This window comes from Chinchilla lanigera, unplaced genomic scaffold (assembly GCF_000276665.1).
Source record: "Chinchilla lanigera isolate Chin_1 unplaced genomic scaffold, ChiLan1.0 scaffold00057, whole genome shotgun sequence".
NCBI lineage: Eukaryota > Metazoa > Chordata > Mammalia > Rodentia > Chinchillidae > Chinchilla > Chinchilla lanigera.
The window spans coordinates 11,439,027-11,449,423 of NW_004955458.1; the positions used below are offsets into that span (position 1 = coordinate 11,439,027).

The window sequence follows — 10,397 nt, forward strand, 5'->3', positions numbered from 1 at the left end:
GGGAGTCCTGCAGCCAGTACCCCGCAGATATGAGGGAGAACTGGCCAGTCCCTGCTTAAGGGTGGTGGTGGACACTGCGGCCGGAGGACCGCAGGTTGGAAGCCCACACGGGCATGTCTCGAAGTGAAATGAGAAAGGGCTGGGGTGGCGCTCGGTAGGCAGAGCGCGCTCACTCCGTGTCCAGCTGGGGAGAGGAAGCAGGGAGAAAGGCGCCTCGGTTGTTCTCCAGCTCTGGCTGGCAGCCGGCTCACTGTGAACCAGAAAGAGGAGAGTGAGGAGAGCTGTGGTGCACGATGTAAATTTCCTCGGGGATCGTCACTGAAGTGACAGTTGGAAGTTACTGTAGCCTGCCGCGTTTTATCCCTAACCAGTAACACCAAAAACAAGGTTGATGTAGGGCTTTCTGTTGGCCAGGGAAATGCTTTTGGGGGGCTCGGGGCCGTCCCCAGTGCCAGGAACAGACCCACTGACCCAGCAGACCTCTCCAGGACCGTGCTGCTGGGACTGCAAATGCTGAGGTAATTTATAGTCGGCCCCCCCGCCCCTTAGATTTCAGGGTCTGAAATCAAAGAACTTGAGACAAGAGTGGCTCGAGCCATTTCATACTCTATATGGCATTCCTGCAAGTCCTGCAGTGGCCGTTCCTGGTGTATTTATAACAGCAGCTCACAGGGAGTAGATGTGCACAAATGTCTGCTTGGAGAATACCCAGCTGTGAGGGTAGTGTGCTAGGCTTGGCTGGAAAAGGCGCGTGTGTTTCCTCTCTCAAGCTGGCGCATTTTTAGGCCCTTCTTTTCTAAGTTGCTACGTAGGTTTAAATCTGATTGTGCGGACTCTAAGTTTCCCAGTGTTTACCCACATCAGCTGCTGGGGTGGCATCTGCCTGCAATCTCTGCACACAGGAGGCTGAGGAGAGAAGATCGTGAGCTTGAGGCCAGCCTGGTTGCATATTGAACCCTCCCTCCTGAAAAAAGCAAACAGAGACCCCAAATGTTTGCGCACACCAGGATCTTTTCTTGAAAGATGTTTTTAAAAGGAAGCTTACTGGTACACTTAGATGCACCTCACGATCGCATTCGTTATAGTTTGTACCTGTGCGCGATATAACTCGATCCTCCATTTCCTTCCTTCCCTTCAGCCCCTCTTCCCCTCCTTGTTTACAAAAGCACCTTTCCCTGTTTCCTTGTTTTCCCTTGTCCCTTGCCGCCTCCCCTGCCGCTCCTGGTTCCGCTGCCCCTTGAGCTTCCTCCCGTGATGAGAGAATTTAACCAGTGTTTGCTCTCCAGGGAGGCCGAGGTGGGGCGAGGCCGGAGGGGTGGTAGGGATGGGTGGTCGAGGAAGTCTGGCTGCTGTGTCTTGGCATAGGGATTTGTTGGGAAGACACATTACCCTCTAGTACTTGTTTTTCGTTTAAGAGGTCAGTGGTTGGTGCTCTTAATTAATACTTATTAACTACTGTACTTTTCACTGATAAATACTGTAAAGCTATAAATACCATACTGTGAATAGAATTTGCTAAAGAGAGGCTTTTGGTGTGTACCTTTATGGTTTAAAGTAAAGTAGGATATGCAGGTAAGTAAAGTAGGATTACAGGTATCATACACCTGCAATCCCAGCACACAAGAGGCTGAGGCAGGAAGATCACCTGAAGTATCTAGCAAGACCCTACCTCAAAAATACAAAAACAAAACAAAACAAAACAAAAGTTTAAAGTAGAAATGGCCAATGTAGGACGCAGTGTGGGGGATGAGGGTTGTTTTTACAGAAGAGAGATTTAGCCTTGACAGTGTCTCAGAATAATACTTACTGGAGTGTGGCTTAGTCTTAATTAATGTATTCCCTGCAAAGACTGTAGCCTGAGGAATGTACGGTAGCACTGTAAGCTGGTAGATGATGCTAGACAGACCGAGTATGTGTGTTTCAAGGTAAAGCGCACCTCTTTTATGTGGGGTGTAAGAAGAACCCTGGTTTATCTGCCTTGTTTTTCTACGATCGCTCATGTGTGGCACTGCTTGTTTTTCTTCTAGGATGTGGAGAAAGAGAAAGAGACTCACAATTACCTCAGCAAAGAGGAAATCAAAGAGAAAGTTCAGAAATACAATTTAGCTGTCACGGATAAGCTGAAGATGACCTTGGTAAGAACCCTTAACACTGTTTAGGTTGGCGTCCTTCGAAAGACAGATGGGAGCTGTTGAGTGCTGTTTAGGCTGAAACCCATCAAAAGCCAGATCCAGGTTGTCGATGACATCATCTGTATGTTTTACCGTGTCCGAATAACATTTGCAGAAGGGTGGTGGTGAAGATATGCCGAGCAGGAAAATAGAATGTTTCAGTTTGGGTTCTGAAGTAGCTTTGTCTGAACATGTGTAGTTAGGTTAGCCTTAAAAAGTGAAACACTTGTAAATTTTTTTGGAGGATTTTGCAACCCCTCCTCCTCAAAGGGTTTTTTATTTCCTAACATACAGATGACAGCTCAGAGTCTAGTAAGACCTCAGATGATTTCCGTCTCTTACATCAAGTCAGAATGGAAAAGTCAGGGCGATTTCATGCCCAAGGGTTGGAGTGCAGCGGAGCTAAGGTTTCCTCCCCGGGCGTCAGCGTGAGCGGAGGTGCATCCCACGCCCGGGATGGGCACCCGCCCGCCCGCCCGCCCTGTGGGAAGCACAGTGGTGAGTGCAGGCCGGCGAGGGAGGGGTCAGGGCTTGGGGACGGCGGAAAGGAGCTGACTGCAGAGCTTGAGACTGAACTGACGGCTGTGTGCACCAGTTGGTGTCCTTCCAAAAGCCCCTGTCGTCTCTACGCTCCTTCCCAGGACGCTTGGTCCTGTACATTGACAGAGGTGGGTAAAGGACGGGTGACCTGTTTAGAACAGGCCCAGCTGAGCGTGGTGGGGCACACCTGTAATCCCAGCGCTCGGGAGACTGAGGCAGGAGGATCGCCGTGAGTGGGAGACCAGGCTGCACTACAGAAGCGAGTTCAAAGCCATCCTGGACTATGTAGCGAGACCCTGTCTCAGAAAAAAAAAAGACAAAAAGAGATGAATTCTTTGACCCTTGGGGAGAGATAAAATACAAGCCCCTGTGGTGGAAGTCCCTGCTCAGGGGCACTGCGTGAGGGGCAGGAGAGGGTGAGATCGTCCCAGGAGTGTCCTGCCTACTCCAACTGCGGTGCTGCTTTCTCAAAAACACTTTTCATCCATGGGGAAAAACTGCACTTGCCATAGTTTTTTCTGTCTTATGCCTGTGGGGATTAAAACAGATGCATGTTTCCATATTGTTTTCTGTTTTTTTTTTTTTTTTTTTTTAGACAGGGTATTGCTTTGTAGTTCAGGCTGGCCTTGAACTTACTATGTACCCCAGGCTGGCCTCGAACTTGTGGTGATCCTCCTGCCTCGGCCTCCCGAGTGCTGGGATTACAGGTGTGTGCCACCACACCCAGGTCCGTATTTTTTAAAGGTGAAAAATTTTAAGTGTTGTGCAGCACTTTATTAAAAAGAATGAATAAGGGAATTTATATTATAAATTGATCACTTGGGGGGGGTGGACCATAGGGTTGTTTTTGTTTTTAATAAAGGAAGTTTAAGACAAAAGTTTTTAAACCTTCCTTTAGCTGTGGTATTTATATGGCAATACCTGGGGACTTATTTTAATACAACATGCCAGTAATTTGCTTCTAAATAAAGGGAAGCTCAGAGCATTGTTACTGTTTTGGCAACCAAGAAAGAGTGGTTCTGCCCCAAGTTAAGACAAGAGCTTGTAATATCTGTAGCTCATGTAGTAGCTGGGCTTTGTTTTTAAAAATGTTGGTGCTTGTATATTATATACAGGTACGAATTCCCTGTGATGAATGTGATCATTATGCATGGCAAATGTGCACTAAGGGAAATAAATTTAGAGCATTGCTGCTTGGGGCGCGTGAAGTGGACCCCACGCTGTGCAGGAAGGGTGGCGCACAGCGAGGTTTAACAAGCAGGGTTGGGAACAGCGCACACATCCGGGAGCCACTGGGAGCGAAGCACCCGCTTTGCTTACGGCCCCTCGTTGCTGACTTTGAAGCGTTTCGGTGCTAGCCGTGCCCTTCCTGTTTTGAGCATAGCTAGTTACCGGCTGAGGGTGGTGTTTTCTTCGAGCTCGGAGCCCGGATTCCCCCAGCCCTTCCTGCAGTTGCAGTTTGGCCGGGGGCTATGGCGCTGCAAACGGGTGCAAGCCTGAGCCTGGGGCTGGTATCCTTAGAGAGGGAAGGTGCCTTTGGTGGCCACATGCGCCCTGCAGACCGATCCCCAGGAAGTGCTTCCCCACCGGTGGTACGAGTGAACCTCCTCCAAGGTCGCGCCCTCGGGCCGTCCTCAGGGCAGCTCTGAGTAGAGAACCCAGCGGCTCGCTTCCTGTTTGCCTTGCATGCCCTCCTTGCCCGCGTTCCCCTGCCAACCCAGTGTGCATTTTCTGCCTCCTCAGAATTCAAATGGGATTTATACTGGCTTCATTAAAGTGCAGATGGAGCTCTGCAGACCTCCACAGACGTCTCCCAGCAGCAACGGCTGCATGAACACGCTTCATATCAGCAGCACAAACACTGTCGGGGAAGTCATCGAGGCCCTGCTTAAGAAGTTCCTTGTGACGGAGAGCCCTGCCAAGTTTGCACTTTATAAGCGCTGTCACAGGGAAGACCAAGGTATGCGCTGTGCTTGACGTGAGGGGGTCTGCGCGTGTGTGTGTCTCCTGTCCGCATTCACAGAGGGGAGACCGACAGGCGTGTCTGGGCCGTGGCGCGTCAGGGCCAGGGACACGTGCGGAGGGCCGTGGTGGTCGCGTGGGCACTCGGCGTCTCCTGGCTCCTCGTGAGCTGAGTGCTTACGCGGGATTTGGTGATGTGCGCAGAGGGGAAGCTTTGATTTGGAGCAGAGGAAAGAGCTTTGATTTTAATGTCCTTCAGGAGACAAAAGAATACTTGCGGCCAGGCAGGGCCGTACATGTCAGTAATCTAGCTACTTGGAAGGCCGAGGCAGGAGGTATTATCGGGTTAATAGGATCCCTGAGTGAATTGTGGGCTGATCAGGTCTGCAATCTCCAGAACAAGTATACAGCGAAGGCTAAATAAAAAGAGGCGAATGGAGTAATTTCAGGGCTCCAGGAGAATCAGAGCCCTCTCATAGAAGTCGAGATTCTCTCAAGGCTAAGACCAAGACCTTCTCCTGGTGGCCCGTATTTATTTAGTTGTCAAAGGTGAGATGCCTCAGGCTACTGTCTTTATCCAGTTGAGACTGGGTCCAGATGTCCTTGGCTATTATCTTGTCTTACCCTTTGAGACTTTCTGGCTTCATCCGCCATTGTAGGCTTTAGTGACCCAGAGGTTCACTTACTATGAGTCCGCCGTCCATTTCCAGACAAGGAGCCTGGGCCTTGGACAGATTCACAAGTGAACACGAAAAGCCGATTGATTAAGTGCTGCTCAGGGCTGCTTTGTAGTGGTCTCCATCAAGGAGGGTTGCAAGTTCAAGGTCAGCCTTCGAAACTTAGAAAGACCCTATCTCAGAATAAAATAAAAAGGGGTGCAGATATAGCTCCCCACTAGAGTACACATCTAGCATGCGTGAGGCTCTGGGTTCGGTCCCTAGTGCTGCAGAAGTAACCAAGAAACTTCTGGGACTGAAGTTTCAGTAGCACGTTTCACATTTCACGTCTCCCTGCTCATACAGTGGCTTGGTGGGCCTGTGCTCTCTGGGCTTTCGCAGACAAGGAGGCACATGCATAGCACCGGAGTGCCTTTCAGCGTACTGCTCCAGGTGACCCCACCGTGTCTCCTTCACTGTCGCTGGGCGTTACACTGGGGCATTTCGTATCCTGCCTCCCAGAGCACATAAAAATACATGTGATGTTCCGATCTGGGGTCGGTCTGTCTGAACTTCATACCTACAGTGAATGGATAGAAAGAACATTAAATCACGACATGAAACTCAGTAAGATACTCAGGCAGTTGTGCAGAAATTGCTAAGTTTCATGATTTACTATATGCCAGTTTGGAAGTGGTATGTGTGAGTAATAAACTGCTTTAAGCTTTCTTTAGTTTTTCTGGGTAAAGGCTGAAGTAGCTGTAAAGAAAACATACTGAGCAGCGTGTTCGTCAGGTCCTTCAGTCGCACGGGGTTAAGCACAGCTAGCTTCCGAGTGTGCACGTTTATTTGTTGAAGGCTTGGCCTGGGGCCGGGCCCAGCGCGGCACAGAGAAAAGCAGGTCAGGGTTCCTGCGCTGCAGAGCTGCAGGCTTAGCAGCCCGGGGCTGCGTGCGTCGCCGGGAGGTGGGGCCCGCAGTGCAGTCACTTCCGGAAGGGCCAAAGTACTGTGGAGAAGCTCAGGTGACTTTTCTTTTTAATTTTCTTTTAAAGGGAAAACAAAAACCCACAAAATTTAAAAGCAATTATATGTAACAGGAGCTTAACAATAGTTAATGCATTGCCTGTTATCTTTAAACTAGCTACTCGGAGTACAAGATGCAGTCATGCGATTGTCCCAACAATATTAGCACAAGTCAGGTGACATTTGACCTTGCTTCTTTGCAAGCTCACCTGGACTTAGCTGTACCATCTGAAGTGATAGCTCCCTGCTGACGCGGTACCCTTGTGCAGACGTTCAGCGTGTGTGTGTGTGTGTGTGTGTGTGTGTGTGTGAGAGAGAGAGAAAGAGGGAGAGGGAGATGAGTCCCCTAGTGTAAGGTCCCACCAGAAGCCACCACAGCCGGTGTTCTGACTGCTTGCTTATTGTTTTGTTGTTTGTTTTGATCCTGGGGCTGGCCCCTAAGGCCTTCACACTAAGTCACAGCCGCAGTCCTTTTTACTTTGTTTATTTAATTTTTTTACTTTTTCCCAGTCCCTTTTATTTTTTTATTTGGAGACAAGGTCTCACTAAGGTGCAGAGGAGAGGATTCAAGTTGCCATCCTGCAGCCTCAGCCTCCCCAAGCGCTGGGTTTCAGATTGCTTCCACTCCCTGCTGTGGCGGTCAGGTCTTAATTGATCTAAAGTTTTTGCCTAGAGCTTTGAGCTCATGTTCATTGAGTGCATTTTCATTGTTTTAAAAGGAGTTGGAAGTTGTATTTTTGTTTTGTTTTGTGTTGTTTTGTTTTTTTGGAGACAGGGTCTCACTGTGTAGTTGAGGCTGGCCTTGAATTTCCAGCGATCTTTCTGCGTCAGCCTCCTGAGTGCTGGGTTTATAGCATTGTGCCAGCATACCTGGCAGTGTTTGAAGTTTTTTTTTAAAAAGTTTTTTTTTTAAAAAAGGAGCAGAATAATAATTCCAAATGCCTTTTTTTTTTAAAGACAGGATCTTCCTGTGTAGTAATTCAAGCTGGCCCAGGCTGGCCTTGCAGTGATCCTCCTGCCTCAGCCTCCTGAGTGCTGGGATTACAAGTACACCCCACCACACCTAGCTTTCAAATATGTTTTGTGACGAATACCCACTTAAATTATTCTCCGATATTATCCCCTCCTTGGTGAAGGTATGGTTTCTGTTGAGCAGATAGCGTGGAAGTGGAAAGGTTTTGTTCCACTCCGGGCTGCTGGTGTGAAGATGCGGGGGTGGTGACGGGCCGGAGAAGCAGCCGTCCGCTTGATCTGAAGGAGGGGCGGTGACCTGTCTCCGGATGATGAGCTGTCTGTAACACGCCGTTTCCCTGCAGTCTATGCCTGCAAGCTCGCAGACCAAGAACACCCTCTCTACCTGCGGTTGGTAGCAGGGCCCAGAACCGACACACTCAGCTTCGTTCTGCGGGAACATGAAATCGGAGAGGTAAGTGAACCCCGCGGGGCTCACGCGGTGTGGGACAGCTGGCCTGTTTCACAGTCTGGCGCAGAGACCCGACCAGGCAAGGGAAGAGGGAGACCCTTGGAGTTGTCCACAGGGAACCCAAGGTTAACCCTGAGCGTGCTTTTGTCAGTGTTACCTTGGCCTGAACATGTCCGAGGTGGGAGAATAAGCGTTCGTGTATCCCCCCAGACAGTCATTTTGCCCCCTCCCGCCACCAGCTGACTCTGACTGCGCTTTGAAAGTGGACACCCGCCATATGTCTGCTGCTAAGAAAAGTCTGCGGGCTAATTCCGTTCCACAGGGAAAGCAAAGGAAACCTGATCTCTGTGCAGCATAGCTTTCTCTAGAGTCTTTTGTTTTCCTTTGCTCGGTCGGATGATTAAAAAATTATGCCTGCATATGTGTGGTTGGCCATTTTCTCTGCAGGGAGGATGGCGGTCAGGCAGTGGCGCGGGGGGAGGAGCTCCTGGGGTGTCCCTTAGATTCAGCGTCAGTGTAAATGACACCTAAGCCGCCTCTCAGGCTCTGCGCCTCTTCTCTTGGGAACAGGAAGTAGTGTGAAGTGAGAATGGGGTTTCTAGGTTAAAAATTAGAAACCAGGACTCCTGCGCCTGTAATCCCAGCACTCGGAAGGCTGAGGCAGGACGATTGCCTCAAGTTTGAGGCCAGCCTGAACTACATGGCAAGACCCTGTCTCAAAAAAAAAGAGAAGCAGAATCAGGTTCTGCTTCTGGCTGTGTGTTAGATTTGGATTGTGACTTTGGGTGAATCTTTTAATCTTTCAACCTTGTGTTGAAGATCTATAAAAGGTGGACTAACTACTTTAAGAGGTGGTTTTTTAGTCACAAGTGGGAATGTACACAAACAGGGTAAGTAGTGTGTGTGTAAATGAGCGCTTGTCCAGGGAATCGTAGGAAGACTGATTTGCGACAGTTGGGAAGCTTTGTAAGAAACCCAGGCTCCCATTTTGAGAAGGCAGGGTGCAGAAGTCTCCCTGGGTTTGCAGCTGGCGGCGTTCCCTCTGAGAACCTGCGCTGGGCACCAGCAAGCCTCTTTGCCGGTGTTTTATTTTTCTCATTACTGGACTCAGCACTGCACATGATTCAGTGTGCTTAGGGCAGCCTGTAGGGAGGAGCGAGTTTTGAAATCAGCGTTTTGTTGTAATGTTCCAGAGCGCTTCGTTGGACCTGTGTCTGGGCTCTGGATTCTCAGTTACGTAGGAAAAAACTGAGGGAGTAAACTTTTTTATTTTTTGTCTTTTTGAGGCAGCGTCAGTTCAGGCTGGCCTGGAGCTCACTTTGTAGCCCAGGCTGATCTCAAACTTGCAAGGATCCTCCTGCCTCAGCCTCCTGAGTGCTGGGGTTACAGGTGTGTGCCATCATGTCCGGCTGAGGGAGTAAACTTTCCATAGCTGCTACGGCTGGAGGGAGAAGGTGTTTTTTTAATGTCCATATTTTGAAAACCTTCACGCACATGAAATTTGTATAGTTAACAGCTTTCTGAGATAGGAAGTGGTGCTCCCGCGTGTTTGTCACTGGCGTTAACAGCCTGCTTCAGCCCGCGTCCAGGAAGCCTCCTCCTCTGGGCCGCCTGGCGGTGTCTCCGCGCTCTTCTCCCTGCGCTTATGTTGGCTGCCTGGAGTCTTCTCGGTACCACCAGACGCCGGCGTCCTGGCCTTGGCAGTGATTCTCGGCGCCAGTCCCCTTGACACTGCGGGACGTCAGTACTCTCCTTGACAGTCACCGCTTCAGTTAAAAAGCTTTAGGAAATTACTAGGTGCTGTTAGGGAAACGGAACCAAGAGCCCCACGGCAGGAGACAAATCCTGAACAGCTGCAGTGTGGGAGAGGCGCAGGGGAGGGAGATACCAAAGAGTTACAGGAATGTAATACTCTTGGTTGTGGCAGCCGTGGTGACGCACACCTGTAGTGCTCAGCATTCAGGAGGCTGAGGCAGGAAGATCGCTGGGAGTTTGAGGCCAGCCTGAGTTGCATAGTGAAACCCTGCTTCAAAAAGGCCAAAAAAAAATTTTTTTTTGGTTGTGAATAGAGTTATGAGTGCCCAGTGAGAGTGCCTTGACCCCGTCTGGGACGGGACAGAAGGACGCCCCAGAGGCCTTCCGAGCTGAGCGTGGCCGGGCAGGGTGGAGCAGGGAGCCTGAGCCCCGGGAGGTGGTGCTGCAGAGGTTCGAAGCTGTCAGACTTAACCTGAGCAGCCACGAGGGGCCGGCAGAACGCTGCTCCGCAGGCCGCAGCCCTTCCCGTGGGGAGTGCAGTGAGCGGGCGGGAGGCAGCGCGGGTGGAGTGCTGCGCGGGTGTCCGCGGGGCAGGCGTAGGCGTGGGAGGTGGGGCGCGGGGGGCGCTGAGCCGTGGGGTGCCGGCCGCGGCTCCTCCGCCCCGAGCGCGGGCTCCTCCCCGCCCGCCTGCTGACCTTCCCGTGTCCCCGCGCAGTGGGAAGCCTTCAGCCTTCCGGAGCTGCAGAACTTCCTGCGCATCCTGGACAAGGAGGAGGACGAGCAGCTGCGGAGCCTGAAGCGGCGCTACGCGGCCTACCGGCGTGAGCTGGAGGCGGCGCTGGGCGAGGCGCGCACGCCCGGGTAGCG

The 10,397-nt window shown here is 51.0% G+C and overlaps 1 protein-coding gene across 1 annotated transcript in view; it reads left to right on the forward strand.

The window, feature by feature from the left end:
* Positions 1-10,397, forward strand: part of Rassf3 (Ras association (RalGDS/AF-6) domain family member 3) — a gene marked incomplete in the record, with an annotated part of 51,142 nt that overhangs the window by 38,372 nt on the left and 2,373 nt on the right. The window contains 4 exon segments of the mRNA XM_005397534.2: positions 2,028-2,135; positions 4,455-4,671; positions 7,669-7,778; positions 10,246-10,397. Of these exon segments, the coding sequence (XP_005397591.1) occupies positions 2,028-2,135; positions 4,455-4,671; positions 7,669-7,778; positions 10,246-10,395 (585 nt within the window).